Genomic DNA, 22,141 nt, shown 5'->3' on the forward strand with positions numbered 1-22,141 from the left:
CGCCCGTCCCGGCGGCCCTCGCGCCGCCCGCCGCGCCGCCGCTGGTGATGACGTCAGAGGAGGGTGGTGGGCAGCAGCAGCGGCGGCGGCGGCGGCGGAAGCGGCAGCGCCGCCATATTGGGAGAGGGCGGGGGAGGCGGGTCGAGCGCCCCGCGCGGGGCCTGCCTGCGGGCGGAAGCTGTTTGCTTCCCACCCCGCCGTCCGCTTCTGCGCGGGTTTCGAGCTGCCCTTCCCTGGCAGCTGCGGGAGTGGCGCAGACGTTTGCCTGGGCTCTGTGGGGTTGACAGTCCAGTTTCTCGGCCTGGGCCGATCAGGATTGTGGGGACGATGAACAGTGCGGCTCAGGTGCAAAAAGGAATCACAGGATGGTTGGAGTCGGAAGGGACCTTAAAGATCACTTGGTCCAACCCCTGCCCCCGCCATGGGGAGGGACATCTTTCGCCAGATCAGATTGCTCAAAGTCCCATCTGACCTGACCTTGAACACTTCCAGGGGAGCAGCATCCACTGCTTCTCCGGGCAACCTGTGCCAGTGCCTCACCACCCTCACTGTAAAAATATTTTTCCTTCTATCCAATCTAAACCTACCCTCTTTCAATGTTTAAAAACATTGCCCCTTGTCCTGTTGCTAGAGGCCTTGGTAAAAAGTCTCAATGTTTCTCACAAGCACCCTTTAAGTAAGTGTTGAAAGGCCACAATAAGGTGTCCCTGGAGCCTTCTCTTCTCCAACAGCCCCAACTCTCTCAGCCTGTCCTCACAGGAGACGGGCTCCAGCCCTCTGATCATCTTCGTGGCCCTCCTCTGGACCTTCTCCAACTGGTCCATGTCCTTCTTGTGTTGGGGGCTCCAGAGCTGGATGCAGTACTCCAGGTGGGGTCTCACGAGAGCAGAACAGAGGGGGAGAATCACCTCCCTCGACCTGCTGGCCACACTTCTTTTGATGGAGCCCAGGATGCGGTTGGCTTTTTGAGCTGTGAGCACACATTGTGGGCTCATGTCCAATTTTTCATCCACTTGTACCCCAAAGTCCTTCTCTACAGGGCTGCTTTTTGACCAATTAATCCCCCAGTCTGTATTGATACTGGAGGTTGCCCTGACCCATGTACAGGGCCTTGCATTTGGCCTTGTTGAGCTTCATGAGGTTACCATTGGCGCATTCCTCAAGCCTGCCAAGGTCGCTCCAGATGGCATCCCATACCTCTAGTGATGGTGTCTCTCTGGGTCACATCTTCAGCGCCATTCTTGCATTTAATGAGCACGCCAGCATGATGGCAGCTTTCCTGGCTAGCACTGCAGCAGCTGAACCGAAAGGCTTTAAAAGTCAAAAAGCACAAGCTGCTTGAAGACTTAAATACTGAGGCACAGCAACACGATGTCTCCTTTTTGTGGGCTTAAAACATTACTGAGAATTAGACTGATCAGAGGCTTACAGTATCAAGCATGTCTTTAGACTTGTATTGGTCCTGACCAAGAGACCACTGTACATGGAGAAGTTGGTGATCCAGGTGAACCTGAGTAGGCCCAGGCCGACGCTGGACATATGGCCTGTCCTTCAGACCTATATTGTGCGGGACAAACCCTTGGCCATGGGATAAATAAACTTAGTAATCTAATTGTAGCAGAGGAGCCTGTGGGCTGTGGGCAGCTCCCACTTGGTATCAGTGATTTGGCTACGTATGTGTCCTTGCCTTTATCTAAACATGCACCAAGAAGTTCTCATGTGAACATCCTTTCTCTTTAACAGTGGAAACGATGAGTAGAGTTGTTTTCTTGTAAGGAAATCCTATAATGGCACGAATGACTGAAGTGGAGGAATTTCTTCTGTGGATGGGGACTGCCCAGCATGCCACATGTCAAATCACAGGCCCATTTGATGCTACACCAGCTGAAGTTCCCACCATCTAGAGGAACCTAAGATTATCTGTGCTATTTTCCCCTTATAGTGTGCACTATATATGTATATGTAGTGCACTGAACTACCACTGTAGTATACTTATAGGTATAAGTAGCAGCAGCTGAAAAAAAAAAGATACATCCTAAAATTAAGTATAGGGGGTGCAGTCATGCTTTGTTTGCCTGTATATAAATAATTTTAATAAAGCAGCAAGCTATTTTATTATTATTTGAGCTAACTAAATACAGTCAAGCAGTAATAAATTATATTCAACATCACAAATTTTGAAGAACGTGTTGAGCTATCTCTTTCACAGCAGAAAGTGCTTCTAAGCAAGTTGGTTTAATTTCTTGAGGAGGAAGCAAAAATCCATAAGTTCCTGTGTCCCGAAGCTCAATGGTAAAAGAATATTTAATGCCAAGATCGTAAGCCCAGTCATCTGAACCTCCAGGAGCTAAATCTATGTGAGGAAGGGAAAATGGATAACAGTTACCTGAAGCCAAGGCATCAGTTTTCTGTTCAAAAGCTGTCTTCCAATGCTAGCAAGGATCTGCTATCATGCCTGTTGTAATAAAAATCATACTTACAAATTGTTTGTGCACCAGCACCAAGTCTATAGGTTTTCCTTGTTGTTTTCTTTATAGCTTTAGCTGCTTTCTTTGCCAGACTTTCCTGAAATTAAATAAAACCTTATTAACTTCATAGCCTTCTGATAGTAGTTAATATTTATGCAGTGATAATTTATTTACACTGTGCTCTGGATCTTACATTAGTTAAATACTTTTAGAAGAGGCTCTAGAAAACCCACAGAATGTGGTTAAACTTTTCAGCATATGCCCATGCTACAGATTGCATCTCTGCTGTAGCTAGATAAAAAAAAATAGATGGGACCTTACCACCAACTTCAGGCAACAAATTGTTGTCAAACCACTTGTTCCCACTTGTTTTTCCTTTCCTGCCACAGTGTTTAAGTCACTGTTGATTCATGTAGTGTTGACAAAAACAGCAGAAAAAGATTTTCATTGAGCAAATTCTGCTCTTAAGCCATGAAGAAGACTTAAATGCCCAGAATTAGTGCATTTCTTTCTGCTCTATGGGGAAGGAGTCACAAATGCATTATTACTATTCACTCACAACTCTATATTTTTTTTAATGCAAGTATATAAAACAGTTTGTTTCAGAAAATTAAACAGTAACCAAGACATCATAAGAATATATGTTGTCTGGCGTTAGTTTGTTCTATATTTACATTACTGGATTTTTTTCCTTTCTTCTTCTGAACACACTGGCGCTAGTTACCAATGGAAACACTGTATTGGACTGTCTGGGGTTTTCTCTAGCAAGGCTGGATGCTTCCAATGCATTATCTGTGTACTTTTTACAGTCCTCTTGTCTATACAACATTTATGTTAAAATACTTTTTAAAATACAATTTTTAAAAATAAAATATGTTAGGTAACATGGGAGATGCATGAGGTTGAAAAGCAGTAAAAATGAGAGCAGTAAATGGATTATTGCCAGTGTGTGCAAGCGTCAATCCTGTATCTTTATCAACTTTCTTACTGCTGTGTAATACATGAAATAACCTGTCCACTTCAGACTGTCTTCTCTTATGGCAAATCCCATAAGAGAATTCCCAACCTGCTTTCTGGTCCCCTTTACATGATTTCTGCTTCTCGCTTACTGCTATGCAGGAGCCCTTGCTGCAAATAAAATAATTCATTGCCTCAGCACTTGGAGCTTAGGAAACACCAAAAGTGGGTTAGGAAGTGCAGGATTTGCTCTGGGATGCTTAATGTCTTTAGATAAGAAAAATTTTACTAAGCTGTCCACCCCCTCTTGTGGTTTAATTATTCTGTGTTAGCAAATCCCATTTTAGCCTGGATATCCATTCTAGAGCCAGACAAACCCAGATTTTTATGCTCAGTGGAGAAAAACTGCGGCTACTTTTTCTGTTTTGAAATCTATTTGTCTTCTAGCAGAGTTTTTACTGTGTGGTTTTGTCACTCAAGCATGTAAAAGTCTACATAAGCAGGATTTGTTTTCCATCCTTCTATTAGGACCATTTTAAATAAGTATCCCTAGCAAAAATCCAGGAAGCTGGAGCACCTCTCCTATGAGAACAGGCTGAGAGAGTTGGGGCTGTTCAGCCTGGAGAAGAGAAGGCTCTGGGGAGACATTCCAGTACCTAAAGGAGGCTTATAAGAAACACAGGGAGAAACTCTTCAGCAAGGCCTGTTGTGATAGGATGAGGGGTCACAGTTTTAAAATAGAAGGAGGTAGATTCAGATTAGACATCAGGAAAAAATTGTTTACAATGAGGGTGGTGGAACACTGGAACAGGTTGCCCAGAGAGGTGGTGGATGCCCCATTCCTGGAAGCATTCTAGGCCAGGCTGGACGGGGCTCTGAGCAACCTGATCTGGTTGGAGATGTCCCTGCTCCTTGCAGAGGGATTGAACTAGATGACCTTTAGAGGTCCCTTCCAACACTAACTATTCTATTATTCTATGCTTCTATAAAACACTTAAATAAAAATAGCAGGTGTCCACCAGAATACCTCATTTCTTATGTATATGGAGGGTATTTTTCAGAGTCATGCACCCAAGTAATTTCAGAGTTTGTGTAAACCATAAAACATAATCAGGAATTTGCACAAATATCTTTTCAAGGTGTCCAAAAAACTGAGACTGTAACTTCAAAGTGTCAGAAGCTGAAGATGTGCTATCAATCCAGAACAACTATTTTCATTTTTCCATAGTCTTCAGAAGATGCTTGCTGACTTACACACTGCTAGACCAGCCCAGACGACTTTATGTTCTTAAGAACATCAGGAGAAATCTCATTCTCTAATTCCTGATCTTCAGAACACTGTTACTCCCTTGTTACAAGCCTAATCAAGCAGAGTAAGAAGTGATGAAATAAAAGTGAATGTTCAGCAGACGGGAAGACTTACCAGCTCATCATGGTCTTTGCTTTTGTCCATAGTGTAAGAATATGGAAACAATACCAACTGGGAGTAAGAGTGCATGGTTATGTATGCTTTAATGATCTCTTTGTGATCTCTGATAAAGCGAGCCACTGCTTTCACTTCAGGTTCAGACTCTGGATAAGGTCCACAATATATCTCATGGCATTCATAGGGAGATGCTCCTTCGCCTATAACAAGAGAGCGCACAGTGTTACTCCTCAACTTCTTCCCTTCTGCATTTCTATTAGTCTAACAAAAGAGCAGAGTGTGATGCTAGCACACAAGAAACCATGGATTCTGCCGTGCGAGGAAATCGGTGTGAGCCTGCTAGGATTTCTCGGCTACAATACTCTCGAAAAAAAAAATTGGAAAAAGTAAAGAAAAAGAATGATTCAAAGGCTGAATACAAGGTCTTAGAGAAGAGTATTAATATGTTCCGTTTAAATTCATCAAGAACAAGCTTGTGAGATCCCTTCTTAAAATCTAGAAGTGCTGTGGGAAGAAGGCTGTTCTAAGTGATTATCTCAAGGGAAAGGCAACTGGCAATTCGAAGTTTAAGAAACACAAATCAAATTGAAAATAGTGTGCCAGGTTTTTAAGAATGAGGAAGACTAGGCACTGGAACGAGTTACCAAGGAGGCAACTAGGATTCACCATATTTGCTATCTTGAGCCTAAGACCAAATAACTTGCTGGAAGCAGCCGGGATCTTTAGTGTTAAATGTCAGCTTTTAATATTTTAATAAATTTTGTAAATTTTCACCTTTGCTGCTGTCTGTATTTAAAATGGACATTTTCTCCTTACATCTTATGCAGGAATAAAACTCACTGACTAGTTTTAACACCCAGAAGACTTTCTTCATCCCTGGGCACTGGGACACTTTGACAGATGTTCATCATCCAGAAATCAGTAATGCCAGTACATCTGCAGAGCAACAGCCCCTAGAAGCGATGCAAACTGTTATCATATGATACAGGAGAGAAGGAAATGTCTTCTGGTGCCAGTGGTATCTAGGTAAGATCTATAGCATGCCACAAAGTAGTGAGGAGCACATCTGGACCCCAAAAACACTTAACAATTTATGTATATATATGCTTTAGTAAAGTAAAAGTTGCAAGGCTCAGTACAGGTGTGTTTGGGTGAAATGTAATTGTGATAGACAGAAGGACAGGGCAATATGGTGATCTCTGGCTGTCACTGTTAAGAATAAACCTGTGTTTTAATGCATTCAACAGTTCTACAGATACTGCAAGCCCCTTTGTAGTATCAATGGCTGGAAAAAATCCTTGGGTGATCTACACCCTCATATGACACAACAGAAGAAGCAGAAGTAATATAGTGAAGAGAGCAGACTATAAGGGAGAAGTGCTGATAGATACACTGTGTCTGGGAGGTGCAGACTAGGAGGTTAGAAACAAGGAGCAGAGAGGGCTGTAGTATGTTTTATGTTCTGGGATGTATGTATAAGCCTTAATGTTGCTGAATCAAAGACGATTTCACAGAGAGTCCATGAAAATTAGTGCACATGAAAATACAAACAGTTCCTGGCATCTATGTGAAATCATACAAAAGTGGCAAAATGAGAATGTTAAATTTTATACTATTTTGTTTTGCACAGAAGTGAGTACTGTCCAAGGAAAAAGGCAATGAAGAATCTGTTCACTGGCAATCTTGTATGAATGTTCTGTCTGCTTTCCTAAATTCTTGATCATATTGAGAACAGCCAGCTGAGGAAATGATATGGAAAATGTGGAGAAAAATTTAAGTCCAGGTTCCAGTCAAATTTAGTTCCACAGAGCAAATTCCAAGTTAGTGCATTGCTTTTAGTAGACTGATTTTGCTTTTTATTGGTATAAAAGAAAAGCACAAGGTATCAGTGTGTTTAATATATTTTGCTCTTCCTAAAAACCATGAGGTCTTTGTTCATACAGTTCATAAAGTTGTTGTTATCTGAGCAGCTGAAGAGGAAGAACAGACAAACATGGTGGCACATTTCTAATTGCATAGATTTAAAACCTGGAATTTTGTGGTGGCAGAAAGTGTATTCACAAGTAAATCTGAAGCCAGTGGAAGTCTGAACATTTGGCACACCTGACAATAACTCTTCTCTGTTTAAAGTGTGTGAGTAAAGTTTAAATTATAGATTCCCATGAATCTGTGGTCGTTTTCCAGGAACACAACTTTGTTATTGTATTCCATTGACACAACTAATAATAATTACAACATTATTATAAAGTGATAAAACTCCAGCTTGGTTCTTCTAAGAATCCTGTTGAACTCCTGGTGTTTTGCACAGCTACAGCAATAATTGAGATTCTATAGTTACTGTGTGTTGGATCAAAGCTGCTCAACCATTGCTATCAATTACTAAGCAAAGATGTATCCGATTTGGTAGAAGCAGTATTTTAATGTTAATTAGAAAAACAGGATTTTGTTTTACAACATTTAACTGACTGCATAACTAAAAGATATGGAAACCTCGGGAGATCCTTACAGTCGTCTGCTTAAGTTACTGTAAGCACCTGACTTCAGTGCTTAGATTTATCTGTACAAACAGTTTTTTCTCTCAATGACCCTGCAAGGTGCTGAGGCTTCTCTCTTCTATGTTTTCAACCATGTTTAAGAGAGGAACGTAACATGGCCGAAAACAGTATGAATAGTTCCCTACTTACTAAAGTAAAATGTTCTGCTTTTGCCCAGTGCACAAAGACTTCTTTAGACAAGAAGCACTTTTTCATCTACCTGTATTCTGCTGCTCTTGGTGAAGCATTTCTCTGCTTGAGAAGTTGTTCACCACCAAAAGTGCTTGACAAGTGAGTACATTACAAAACCTTTCCTTGAAACTAGTGTCTCTACCACATAGGTTTTTTGCTGCTATTTCTTCAGACTTCTCCAACTTCTGGTTTTATGACATATTTATACGGAATATTGCTTTTAAATATAAGTATTTGGGCCCTATCCTGTGTTTGTTTTCTCCATATAATAGCCATAGATGGTAAAGATACATCTTTTTTTTTTTTCCTATTTAGCAATGGATTAAAATGACTGAAAGTCATGCAGGACATTAGTGTCAGTACTGAGTGAAGCCAGATCTGATCTACAGGGTATATTTTAAGACAGCTGTTCTACAGACTATTAAAAACCTGTCAAGTACTAAAGTGCCTGTGGGTAAGTAAACGTGATATAGCCTTGACAACAAACACTGAGAGCCAAGAAATCTTGGTCCGCTGGGCATTACTGAAGGTTGACTGAGCTGATGAGTTCATACAACACAGTAGAGCATCTTCTCAACTGGGTGGTGCAACAGGAATTGGGTGACATGGCAAGGGCCACCTCTTCTCTCTTTCCTCCCTCCCCACTACAGCCTGCATCCAGTGTGTCATGGTGTGATGCAAGGAACAGGATCCAGGGTTCTGGTCCCTCTCTCTCTTGTCATCATTCTGGGAAGAGGTTAGTCCCCGATGTGGCATCTAGAGAGGAAAAATCCTAGGTCCCAACAAAAAAAGTATCTCAAATCGGGGAAGTGTTCACTGGTTCATAACAGATATTCAGCTGCCTTTGTCTTTATATCAAATTTATGACATGGTAAATGTAAATGTTTTCAAAATAAAGAATTTTAAAAGCTAAAAGTGAAGCAGAGGTATGATAGGAAGAAAGTGTTGTCATACCACACCAGTGAGCATCAAAATTCCTGTTCATGTCAGTACCAATGCACTTGCTGTTACTGTGTGATGAGCGACTCTTTCTCCACAGCCGATTCTATGGAAAGAGACATACAAGCCACGTTCAGGGAAAAAGCTGAGAAAAATGATGCAACATGTCACTGGTTAGTTAAATGTAACTTCCCACTTGTTGCCTCTCCAGGTCATGTGCCAACAAAGAGGCAAAAGACCAAGAAAGACTATAAAACCACAATCTAATTGCCACTGAGACTGGATGATAAAAGGAAATGTTGGGTAGGATACAAAGTGGTTGTATCTGGTCTGATTTCAATGGATTTGGACTGTGTAAGGAGAGGAGAAGACATAGTGTTTGTCCAGGTATTTGAGTTTGTGGTTCAAATCCAACCCTTTTATAGGCATTGCTGACAGCATGTGGAAAGCTGGAAATTTGATGTGCAACTCTTGACGTGTACTTATCCAAATGTGAGCCAAGCTGAGTTGAGGACTGAATAAGTGGAGGAGATGTTTTCTTTTAAACTTGAGTGAAAGATCTAAAAATCAAAGAACAATCTCAATGACTCAGAATTTCCAACCAATAAATAAAATCCTGGACAGAAGATAACTGTTGTACTTCATCTATCTGAAACAAAAAGTACTCAGAGAATGGGACTACCTTGCAGGAGGAAGAAATGAATTATTGACTGTGCTCGATCTGATGCAGCATGCTATTTGGTTTGTGCTGGATTGTGCCAGTATTTGTAACCTTGCTGCTGAAGGCTGACACAGGCATTCACTGACATCTGGAAATATTAAAATCCCAAGATGAGATTCTGTCCTTTCCAAATGCATTTCCAGCAGCTTGGAAGACACAGAGCTACTGTGGGTCAAATTCCAATTAGTGTCAATATTTGTTGTGATTTAAATAGGGCAAATATGCAGAAATTCCAAGCAGAGATTAAGAGTTTGGAGCATGCAGTTCCAGGATGGAAATTATGCCCTAAGCATGCACGCTGATAGTTCCCATAAATAGCACATCAGTACATTGCACAGTCTGTCAAAAAAGCTCTACGTACAGACGGATGACTCCATGTGTACTCATAGCCATCCACATTAATCACAGGCATGACGTAGAAATCAAAGTGCTCCAGAAGTCTTGTCATGGTCTGATCTCGCTCACGCACGTGGATTGCCTGTAAAGCACAGGGGAAACTTATTAAAAGCATTCGTTATAGTGGTTTTCTTGCCTTTCTAGAAGGCACCTGATGGCGTATGTAAAATCACTGTGCCATTATCAGACCAGTCTACCTTCTGATGGAGATTCATCACATGACAGAAATTGCTAAATAGCAAAGTAGCTCTCTGGTTAGAAGTGCCAGGTAGGAATCAAATTGATACAACAATCAGATACACGACAGTCTTTTGATGTTAACGAGTGGTCACAAGAGAGTTGAAGCCTATTAATAGAAAGATTTGCTGCTTCTATAAGTGATAGGAACCCTCCCTCTCACCCAAAATACCACAAAAGCACCATAAAATAAAGCAAGCCCCAAAATAACAGGCAACATTTCAAATGGCTGCTGTACATAACATTACTTCTTCTGGTTGCATTAATCAGTTCAATGCACTTGTATGGCAAGAGCCAGTAGAAGCCGCATTGCTAATTTTGCCTCACAGTCTATTTTGAAGGCTTTAGTGATACCTAACCTGGTTGTTGGTCCATGACACAGGAATAAATTTTAACCTAGACAAGTGGTTTTGTTCCTATTAGAACAGACTAGGTTCTTAATCATATTTTTTTTTTATTTTTGCCTTACTTAAACCACCTTCTTTCATTTTAAATCCTTCCTTGTTTTCCTCAGGCAATGGACTTTCTCTGGCTAAATGAGAAATGTCAATCTTTCTACAATCTTAACAACAAAATTAAATGACAAAGAGTGGACCCATTATAAAGAATGTCTAGGATTTGCTAGAGAGAATGTCTAGATTTGCTGGTGATTGTAATGTGTGTGTGCAGATGTGTATTAATGTCAGATTTTAAAATGTTACTTCATGAAGTGATATAGAAATAAAATTTGAATGTAAAACACGTAAATTAGATCAAGGGGATGGAGAACCTAAATGTTCAGCTTGTTACTTCTGAAAAATGCCACAGGGACGTGTCACTGGCAAAGTGACAGCACAGCTGGTAATTATTTGGAGCAGCGTGAAAAGGGCAAATGCATTTCTCTCCAAGGGAACCTTGAAGGCTGGGATTATCAGTGGGTTGCAAGGTACATTCAGCTGTATCTGTCCCTAACTCCTGCAATCTCCTTTCAAATGTTGCAGTTATTCAGGTTTTATAGTTATTACTGAGGATGGAAATAAACACATTTCTTGTTATGATTATTATCATCACCATTACTTAGTTCCAGCACAGCCAAACCATAATTTATGTTTCAAGGACTCATCTATGTTGTTTCTCTGGCTGCAGAGAAACAATCTCTGGTGATTGTGAAGTCTCAATCTCATCTAGCTTATTTTTACCATGAACTTTGCTTTTGTGAAAAAGTAACAATAAATAATATTTTATAAGAATATTAACTGAGCAAGCTGGGCAACCTTGTCTGAGCAAAAATGGCATTAGGAGCCTTTTCCTGATCCATACTAGGAACTGGGCCAGCAGCTCAGCATGACTTAAGCAGGGACATCTTAAATTCAAAAAGACCAATGTAACATATGTTGAGATCAGAGTGCAAACCGTGGATATTGGATCTTTTGGCATACCTTTGTTCACTATCCTCAGCAGTGTAGATATTAAAGATGTTAAGGAACAGATGTGACCATCGGTCTGTGGCTGCACATCAAGGCTGGTTGGGCTAAGCCCATACTACAGTGTCATCCCATTGGTGATTTACTAGTTTCTATGAACTGGTGGTATGTGTGTGGCTGGCAGTTTTTGGTCATGTTCTGCTACCTTCAGAAGCAGGTGGCTTGTGAGGCCTTATTCTCTGAATGAGGCAGATCCAGTAAAAAAAAAAGCAGGAATACAAATAGAAAATGTGGAGGCAGGAGGCAGAGCAGGCACAGAAGCAGGTGAGACATCACAGCAAGTACTAAGTAGAGATTGCTGGTGTGGAACCATGCCATACCTGGAGCAGGCAAGTATAAGGTACCTGTTGCTCCAGGAAGGCACACAGAGAAGAGCTAAGGGTTGTAGGACAGCTTGAGCTCACTCAGGGTGTCCTCTGACCTACTCCAGGCAGTGCCAGCTGGAGTAATATGGGCATGAGCCACCATGTGCTTCATCACCCAGAGCCAAGATCATTCCTTGGATCCATGTGGCAGTACAGACATAGCCCTAGTAAATTACCAAATACTTCCATTTCCTGGCATGGCGTCTCCATCCATGATTGTTCATAACTGTAAAAGTCTCTTGAATTTGCTGCACGTACTTTGAAAAGTTTCTTTCATACTTGAGAGTACATCTGAGCTCTTGTGCATTTGATCCATGTGTCTTTCTGTTTCTCTTACGCACGCATACCTCCATCTGCTGACACACATACACACACACTCACGGCTACGTATGCAGCTTAGACACAGCTCTAATGTATTGGTGCTGTGAAATTAAGTGGATTAAGACATTATGGAGCTTAGAGAAGACAGAGAAGGTAAATGGCATCAAGATATTTTGCTTTGGTTTGAAAATCAGATGTGATTATCTACTCACATGGCCTATGAACCATAGGCAAAAAGCAGGAGAAATCCATTCTCTAGCATGGATACCACAGTCAATCCATATGGCACTTTTGGATTTTTCCTGGCTTTTAGAAAGCTGACAAAAAGAAAAATTATATTAAAATGTCACCGTTGTAAAGTGTACCATATAAAAGCGGAAGTGAAAAGTGTAACCAAGATGGAATAAGAAGCATCTGTCTTGTAGGGACAGCTTAGACTGATCCTGGGCCAGGGCACTGCTCTCAGTTACGTTCCCATACAGTCTGAGGGTCATACACAGACTGCTTGCAGCAAGCTCCTAACATAGACTGCAGCAAGACCTGAGGTCAGGAGAGTAGATCGGCAACTATGTAGGGCAACAAGCTAGATTGGCTTCATAGTCAACAGAGGAGGGTATCCGCCATGCCTTTGGATGATGGCCTAGATGTGATAATTTCTTTGTGACCCAAGAAGGAACCTAATGTGGTCAAATGCCGTTGCAGAGGTAATGCACCTTACTAGAACAACGTAGAAGACTTCTAAAAAAACCCACAAAAATACGCATATAAGTGTAGATTTAAGAAAGTATTCTGGCCAAATCCCTTCACTTTCTTAACTAGCACTTTGAAAATTTTTGCAGTAAGTCACAGCTGTACCTTCAGAACATAAAGCGGTCGTTTTTCATATGATGATCCAATATATATTTTCTGGAGGAGGTCAGAATGGACTTTCATTATTTCTTCCATCCAATGATATATCTGCAAGGATGAAGTTAGTAAATAGATCTTCTCCCTACTGTTTTCCTTAATCCCTGGAAGTGGTCTTGGCTTAAGTTCATTCTTCCTCACAGAATCCTGCTCTTTAGGTGATGGGAAAGAAATACTAGCAATTCAGTCCACTTACCACTTGTCTGACTAATTTCTATTAAAACAGACGTACGATACAGTTACAAGTATAGCCCTGAAATTCCTCTTTACTTCTATTTGGTTAAAATATTATTCAGTTCATGTTTTAAATATTTATATGTTGTTTTGCAACTTAATTTTACTTCTGTATTGACTGCATTTGAATGGCAGTTTGAGGAAATACATGTATGAGAGATTTTGACTGGTGCTTCTTTCTTTCTTTATGAAGGCATTACAGTAAATATAACTCTCAGTGGTTGAGCAGTACAATGGTAATTATTTACTGATTGATAATTTCTTTCCCTACCTCCATTCTCAACCATGAAAAAAAAATTCACCCCTTAAATCTACAGAGGATTACAACAAAAATATCTTACTTCTTTCATCGAATGGTAGTTTTCATAATATGATGAAGATCCGCGTGGGTTGACTGTGTCATTGCTAGTCTGTTTTTCGATAAGTCCTTGAACATCTCCCATCAAGACTCTGAATAACAAAGAAAGAGCACAACCTCCTGTTAAATAAATGACAAAGAACTGTACAGAAACATTCATGACAATAAATACAAATACATACTTGTGTTGGATGGCCAGTTGCCTTAACTGAGCTTTTATGCTATTTATGCTGGATGCCCTGACATAGAAATGGACTTCTCTGTCCTTCTTGATGTTTTCAACCATAATGGGTTGCCAGAGAATGACCTGCAACGGTTCCAAAAACATTTTATTTTCTTTAGCAAGGAAAGAAAAAATATTCTTACTAACATTTAATACATATTTTGAAAATAATCAAAGCATATGTTTTGAATTTAAAAGACCATTTGTAACAAGCAGTTTAATGTTCCCTGTGTTGTGTTATGGCATTCTGCTACTGCTGGAAATGAAACGTGTGTATTTAAGAAATGTTTGTAATGACTTCTGCACATAGATTCATAAATCAAGAACAAAGACAGGAACATAACCTTTTCTGAGATAGTATTTCTAATATAATAGATATGTTTAGCTGGTTATTATGTTACATGTTTTCAAGTTTGCTGAGAGTTATTTTCCCTGAGGGTATTTGGAGAATTAATGAAGATCAGACCAGTCTTTGTAGTTATTGTATTTGCTGATTACTTTGATCAGGGAGGAAATAAATGCCAGAAGGGGTTTGAATATAAGTCAAGCTGAAGCAGCAATACAGAGATTAGAAAAGGGAAGAAAATAAGAGAATGAGATTCTTCTTGGTAAAATTAAATCTTTTACAATAATAAAATCAGAAGCCAACATATTCAATAAAAGACTCAAATTTAGAAGCAATAATACCAAAAGATCTAGGGATGACAGTAAGCAGAAAAATAGGTGTGAATTTACAATGGGACGAAGATCAACATAATTCTTGGATGCATTTTTTAAGAGATATAGCATTGAGCTGGCAGACAATAGGGTTGTGGGTTTTTTTTCCTTTCTGGAGCAGTTGCACCAGGAATATTATGTTTGACTTAGGGCACCCATCCAAGAAGCCAGCTGGGTGCTTCCCTCCCCAGCACCAGTTTTCCTCTTGCTCTGGCTGGCCTGCTGTCTGCACTGATGTGCACCGGTTCAGATTACTGGTCTCTTTGCCCATCATCAGCAATGGTCAATACTGCCCCAGGGGAAGCTGCAAAGACTGTCGTAGGTGTTCCTGTGTCTGGGTCTTCTGATGGATGCTACATGCAATGTGCGTGCTGTAAGAACAAAGCATTTCCTTTGTTTTAGGTTTTTGCTTTCCAACTTTTGCAGGAGTAACACCTATAATTAGCTTGGTAATTATTCTTGTAAGATGATAATTTTCAGTTGCTTCTTTTTTTGCTAGATTCTAACCATTGACGTTTATTGGGAGGTACTGTTTGTGTCTTACTTTTCTCTTTCCCTTTCCTATTGCCTTTCTGTCTCCTATTCCTTTTCTCTTGTCTTCTTATAAATTGCCCAATTCATAGCCATGGGAAAAAAAAAGGATATTTATAACCCTTGAGAAATGTTCAGTTTGCATATTCACATAAGTACTTGGTAGAAACCGTTGCATGCCCTCTCTGCACTGAATGTGCTGCAGTTGTTCTTCATGGCTTCTTGAGGCTCCTGTGCGCAAGAAAGTGAAGAATGACAGTGGTGAGGAAAAGATGGAGGAGGAAAGATTTGTTTTGGTATGACAAAGGAGATGGATATGTGAGTTGGCATGTGGAGGTGGAAAAGAGGAAGGAAGGTTATCAAAGTTTGTGTGAACTGAAGGGAAGGATCAGAACATGCTAGAAGGGACAGCAGAAGACTAATAGGATTTTGGAGTGGATATAAAATGAATAGGAGCCAAGAAAGACAGAGGAAGACTGGGCACAGGCACTGTTGAAAGCTCTCGGTCATCTGAGACACATCCTTAATCATCCTGTAAATTATGTTGGTTGAGAGAATGGTTACACCTTTGTTGCCAAGTGTTGGCTTCAAACTGGGGGTGTGATTGGGCAAATGCTTTTGAAAAGAAAGAGATGCCTCATTTTAGTTAAATACACTCTTCTTTAAGGACAGATAGAAGTAATTTAAAAAGTATTGCTTAGGAGATTTTTATCTTCTAAATGCTACTTTAAGATAAATACCACAAAAATCCAGCCCTGATCTTCAAAGCTGTGCAAGCCATATAAGGTCAAGATTGCATTGGTCTAAAGTGCTTAGATTCCCTAGCAAAAGTGTTTCTACTTACTGTGTGTTGGTGCTTTGCCGGTTTTGCAGTGTCTTAGTATGCAAAATCAATTGCAGAAACCTGAGCTCTGATAGAATGCACTACTGTAACATTATGAAGCAGAGGTCTCCTCATGTAAATCATAGAATCATAGAATGGTTAGGGTTGGAAGGGACCTTCAAAGGTCATCTAGTCCAACCCCCCTGCAAGGAGCAGGGACATCCCTGACTAGATCAGGTTGCTCAGAGCCTCATCCAGCCTGGCCTTGAACATTTCCAGAGATGGGCCCTCCACCACCTTTCTGGGCAACCTGTTCCAGTGTTCTATAACTCGCATCGTAAAAAATTTTTTCCTAATTTCCAATCTAAATCTACCCCCCTCTATTTTAAAACCGTTACCCCTCATCCTATTGCAACAAGCCCTATTGAACAGCCTTTCCCCATCTTTCTTGTAGGCCCCCTTGAGGTACTGGAAGACCGCTATCAGGTCTCCCCGGAGCCTCCTCTTCTCCAGGCTGAACAGTCCCAACTCTCTCAGCCTGTCCTCATAAGAGAGGTGCTCCAGCCCTCTTATCATCTTTGTGGCCCTCCTCTGGATCTTCTCCAGCTGGTCCATGTCCTTCTTGTGTTGGGGGCTCCAGAACTGGACGCAGTACTCCAGGTGGGGTCTCACCAGGGCAGAGTAGAGGGGGACAATCACCTCTCTCGACCTGCTGGCCACGCTCCTCTTGATGCAGCCCAGGATGCAGTTGGCCTTCTGGGCCGCAAGGGCGCATTGCCGGCTCATGTTGAGCTTCTCATCCACCAGCACTCCCAAGTCCTTCTCCTCAGGGCTGCTCTCAATCCATTCCCCGCCCAGCCTGTATTTGTGCCTGGGATTGCCATGACCCAGGTGCAGGACCTTGCACTTGGCCTGGTTGAACTTCATGAGGTTGGCACGGGCCCACCTCTCCAGCCTGTCGAGGTCCCTCTGGATGGCGTCCCTCCCTTCCTGCGTGTCGACGACACCACACAACTTGGTGTCATCGGTGAACTTGCTGAGGGTGCACTCTATCCCACTGTCCATGTCGCCAACAAAGATGTTGAACAGGGCCGGGCCCAGCACGGACCCCTGAGGGACACCACTCCTGACCAGTCTCCACATGGACATTGAACCGTTGACCACCACTCTCTGAGTGCAGCCATCCAGCCAACTCCTTATCCACCGAGTGGTCCGTCCATCAAACCCATGTCTCTCCAGTTTAGAGAGAAGGATGTCATGCGGGACAGTGTCAAAAGCTTTGCACAAGTCCAGGTAGATGATGTCAGTTACTCGTCCCTTGTCCACCGATGCTGTCACCAGAAGAAGGTAGTGGAGCAATGATAACCAAGCATTTGCTGAGTTACTATATTAGGACAAATGAATGAAAGTGGGCTAAATCTTTCTCCCGGAGGGGGAGAAGAATTTGGCCTAGAGACCAGAGAGGCAGAGGGAGCTGCTTACCTCAGTGGTGTTCAGTAAATCCTGAAGGGTGTCAACCTGTTTGTCTGTTTGTGGGAGAGCCCACAAAACTTCATCCCTGAAAAACAAGGGTAAATAAGTAAAGCAGAGGCACTTGGAATTACTCTAGGTGATGCAAAAGTAGATAAGCAGGCTTGACATTTCTCATCTTCCCTGGCTTGGCTGCCATGAACTCAAAGAAGACTCATTACTGGAGACGCTGGGCTCCGTTCCAGCCTCTGCTTCTTCCAGTCAGTAAAATCTGTGAAAGAGATGGTGCAGAGTTTCAGTAGCCAATATCTACTGCTGGACTCTGAGTTTGCTCCTGGGAGCTGGCACCGGCACAACAGCTGCAAGTCCCAGCTAATCCAGCGTGCAGCAGCACCACTGGAAAACAGCCTGGACCAGAAAGACAGCTCTCCTGATGGTGCTTCCCAGCTACTCCATGCCTGACACCACCATCAGCGACAGAAGTGAAATTCACTTTCTGGAAAAAAAGAATACCACTTTGCATTGTAAATCCAGCCCTGATCTTCAGTGCCCTGCAAGCCATTAGTAGTAGTTCAAAATTGCATTGGATAGATAATTAAAATAATTTATGGTGTGTAGAAAGAGGAGACTCAGGGGAATTGTCAGACCCCTTTTTAAATTTTCTGGGCTGAGGCAGCTCTTGGCGCTCTAAATGTGTGGAGTTGGTGTCAGTGCATAAACCAGGCACTGTGAAAGTCCCTGCCAGCTCTGTCTGCAAAGACTGTCCTGAAAAGAAAACAGTCAGCGCTCTTAAAACCGGTGTTTTCAAGCTGCATAACATGATTGTCACAACTCATTGTTGTGACTAATTTCAAGCAGAGACCTGACTGCACCTGTCAAACAGGTGATTCATCTTTTCTACTTTTAGCCAGGCTCCAAGCAATCACTGTTTTTTTCTGATGCAGAACCAACAATATGCCAGCCCTATTTTTGCCCCCACCATTCTTTGACAGAGCATCAAAAAGCAATCAGAGATAGGCAGGGTTGGCAGGTTGCCTGTTTCTTTAGGCAGGTGCACCCCAAAGCTTCTGTTTGGGGCTACTTTAAAAGTCAATCTGTCTTCTCGTATCTGGAGTAGTGTTTTCACAGGAGAGACTAGAAAAGGGCTGCTGCATCTGGCTTCATCCTATGGTTCCCACAGCCTGAGAGTACCGTCATGAGGAAGCTGGTATGTACTTGTACCCCGCCTTTTGTTGCACAAATATTTCAGGTGAGTGTGGTCGGTACTGGACAGGTGAGAGCTAGCAGTGATTCCTCTATAGTTCTTGTTGGTAGGACCTGAATCCACTGAACAAGCTGGTCCAAGTTCTGCCCTTTCTCTTGTGGTCATGTTTAACATGGGGGGTATTAACAGCCGAAATTGTAGTCCTTGGGCTTCTCAGTTCCTCTGCTTTGATTTGGCATTATATCCTCTTTCAACTGTCTTCCGCTTTGCTCCTCTTAGAAAACACCCACTCAAAAGCTCTAATTTTTGTGTCCTATACCAATCTCAGAACCAACCCTCCATCCCCAGCTTCCTTGCCCTACCTGTGGCCCTGGTACAGCTGGACGTGTTCATCTTGAATACACCTCTGTTCTTTCACTTTCTGGCCTCATGCCCTGCTTCTCTAGTTGCTCTTTGAGTTTGTCCTTAAGAGGATATTTTGATACCCTTCCTCCAACTTTCTGCCAGAGTCTCACTGGACTGTGTCACTGTTCCCCATCTCTTTTTCCTCTCCTTTTTATTTCTGGATAATACAAGTCCAGCTGCCATCCCCACACTACAATGCTCAGGTCTTATCCTGTGGCTGTCACAGAGTGAGTGGAATGCATTACAGGTCATTTTTTGAGGGCTGGAGCACCTTTCGTATGAGGACAGTCTGGGAGAGTTGGGGCTGTTCAGCCTGGAGAAGAGAAGGCTCTGGGGAGACCTTACAGTGGCCTTCCAGTACCAAAGAGGGCCTACAGGAAAGATGGGGAGAAACTCATTAGCAGGGCCTGTTGTGATAGGATGAGGGGTAATAGTTTTAAAATAGACAGAAGGTAGATTCAGACTGGACATAAGGAAGACATTTTTTACAATGAGGGTGGCAGAACACTGGAACAGGTTGCCCAGAGAGGTGGTTGGTGCCCCACCCCTGGAAACATTCAAGGCCAGGTTGGACGGGGCTCTGAGCAACCTGATCTGGTTGGAGAAGTCCCTGCTCCTTGCAGTGGGGTTAGACTAGATCACCTTTAAAGGTCCCTTCCAACCCAAACCATTCTATGATTCTATGATTTTAAATGGTTTTGATATCTTCATCTGAGCTAGTCAATCTTTTAATAAAGAAACAGGCGCTTTTAGGGTCCAGTTAGCCTGGGCTAATTTAGATGTGTGTGCTGAACTGGAATGAATTATAACCTAAATACACATATTTTTCTCCACTAGCTGTACAGGAAAATGAAGGAGACTTGTTCCTATGCAGAACTGTGCAGAAAGCCTGTATAATCAGATGAATCCCATCCAGGGGCCCTAACCACCATCTCGCAGATAGACATAAATCAGTGCCAGCTCTCTGCAGGCATCTCAGTCTCTTCACATGTCCTCTCCATTGTATTTCTGAGTCATTAGGAAGGCTGTCAGCATCACGTATCACACAGGTCCACAAAAACAATGCATCGGCATGGATGTATCTCCCTGTCCTCATAGCCTAGCTTTGTTTAACCCTTGCATGTTCTTTCTGACTAACATCTCCAGAAGAGAGGCTTCCCTTGTTGTCTTCAGCTGAACATCTTACCCTGGCTCTCAGCAGGTAATGTCACTAGAAGAGCACTGCCAGCATCTTTTCCTGTCCTCCTGGCCCATGTAAACTGTTTGTCTGCCTGGAGCACAGATGTCTGCTTGTGGACTGTCTTTTATCCCACCTTCCTGGCTCTGCAACAGCCTCCAGCTTTGCCATTTCCCTACAAGTGAGCTAGGTGACTTTCCAGTGCCATCAGCTCTTTCACAAGTCTCACAATGTTCAGTATTTTTTTTTAAAGTCCAGATTCAGTAATCACACTATAACCTTGCAAAGGTTTAACACACAGCCGCTAAATCCTCCAACACTAGCACTCACATAAAAGTAAAAAGTCAGATATAATATATTGCCTTTAAAATCTCATTATTTTAGCCATTTTCATAACTGGGGCTGGAAGGGTTAGACTTATGCTTTCCAGCGGGAAATGCCATATTGTTCTGCAAGGGTCAGATACTCAGTGTTTTATTTAAACATTAAATAAATGAACCTTCGAGTAGCACAGAGCAATATTGCTCCACTGAATTCACCTAAAAACTTGTTTAGCTGCCCACCCTACTTTAACCCTTGCACGTCTGTAGCAATCCACAACAAAATATGGTTGCAACACAAGCGGATATGAATTATCCTCTTTTTATGGTGTGAACTCAAGAGGTGTTCAGCTGTCACAGCTCTGCCACTGGCTTGTGGTGTGGAGTCACAGAAGGGCTGTGAGGCATAATTCACTATTATTTGTGTAGGTATTTCAGTCCTGGGAGCAGATTGTGTTTAATTGTGATTTCTGTAGGTTGTCCAACTTGCTTAATATCACCATGATGGGCTTATCCTTTTAGTTCTACCTATTAAAACATTTCAGGTTTTTAAGTCAGCTGTACATGTAGAAAATAAAAGCACTTTGCCTGTCTTCATCTCTGACATATGTTCTCATGTTTTAAGGAAGCATTTGGTTTCAGGGCATTTCTGAAGTTTGTCAATAGGTAACAATAAAGCTACTCCTGAAACATTGTAGAAAATACCAAATGGTTATTCAAAAATGATTTATGACTGGGAAAACAGTCATAAAAGCTGCTTTAGAAAGAAAACAGATTGTTGGCACTTTCTGAAATGGTTTTTCTTTCTACCTCAAGAAGTAATTCATTTAAGGTCTTGTTTTAAGGCAAATGAAGCAAATTATTTTTTCTCATTAAGTTTCAGAATGCCCTTTATTGGCATTCAAAAGCACTGAATGAAGGGAATTGATTTGCACTTAGACTGAAAAGAATAGTTTTAATATGATTAAAAACATAGGATTTATGGATGCAAAGAGGACTTAGAATAATTTCATTTCCTCCACCATCTATATGTTAAATTGAACCACATATCCAATTACAAGAGCAATAAATAAATGTCAGCATTTGCCAAATGTTTTCTTATGCAACTTGGAATTACTTTGCCTCAGTATTTTCCCTGTCTCACTCACCACACACTAAAGGCCCGGTAGCACTAGCAGATATTTACCTTGGAAGAGTTAAGACATGCTTCTCTTGAATCCAGATAAATAAGGTAAAAAAGAACAGGTAAAACTTCATCTTCGTGGCATCCACAATGAAACCAAATGCAACTGAAAAGCCGAGGGTTCAGGACCTACATTATTGATTTTAAAAATATTATTTAAAGAATGGTTAAAATTTAATAGTGACTCTCACCTCAACCCCAAGCTTGTGGTGGCTAAGTCAATGTGACAGAGCTCCCCGGGGAGGTCCTCCTGCTTGTATTGGTGTCACTCATCCATGAAAGGATGAGGTACATTTTGGATGTTTTTGTATTGACAAGTCACTTTGTCATCTCAGCCTTTGTGTCATTTCATTGTGGCTACAAATCACAAAGATAAGAAAGAACACCAAGCGCAAAGTTTTTATGATCTTCTAATATTTACGGAGGTCCAGCAGCATGCTCTGCATTGAGCAGTTATATAGTACATCACAGCTAAGAGTGAAGCTGAGTTAGAAGAGTAGGGGTGAGGTTATGAAGTCCAAATGGAAAAGTCCTGAGCAGGAAAGCTTCTTTTTCTGGCATTTTCTAGCAG

General features: G+C 41.8%; 1 protein-coding gene across 1 annotated transcript; it reads right to left on the reverse strand.

The window, feature by feature from the left end:
- Positions 1-2,086: 2,086 nt before the first annotated feature.
- On the reverse strand, positions 2,087-21,661 carry CPB2 (carboxypeptidase B2). Its single transcript, XM_086741819.1, has 11 exons — positions 21,574-21,661; positions 17,294-17,369; positions 13,700-13,824; positions 13,501-13,609; positions 12,875-12,976; positions 12,232-12,336; positions 9,599-9,715; positions 8,532-8,622; positions 4,849-5,051; positions 2,481-2,565; positions 2,087-2,353 (listed from the first exon to the last, which is right to left on the reverse strand). Exons 1-11 carry the CDS (start codon positions 21,642-21,644, stop codon positions 2,169-2,171), a joined length of 1,269 nt encoding a protein of 422 aa, XP_086597945.1. The 5' UTR covers positions 21,645-21,661; the 3' UTR covers positions 2,087-2,168.
- Positions 21,662-22,141: the final 480 nt, after the last annotated feature.

This window comes from Chlamydotis macqueenii, chromosome 1, assembly GCF_036417535.1.
Source record: "Chlamydotis macqueenii isolate bChlMac1 chromosome 1, bChlMac1.mat, whole genome shotgun sequence".
In the NCBI taxonomy this organism is placed as follows: Eukaryota; Metazoa; Chordata; class Aves; order Otidiformes; family Otididae; genus Chlamydotis; species Chlamydotis macqueenii.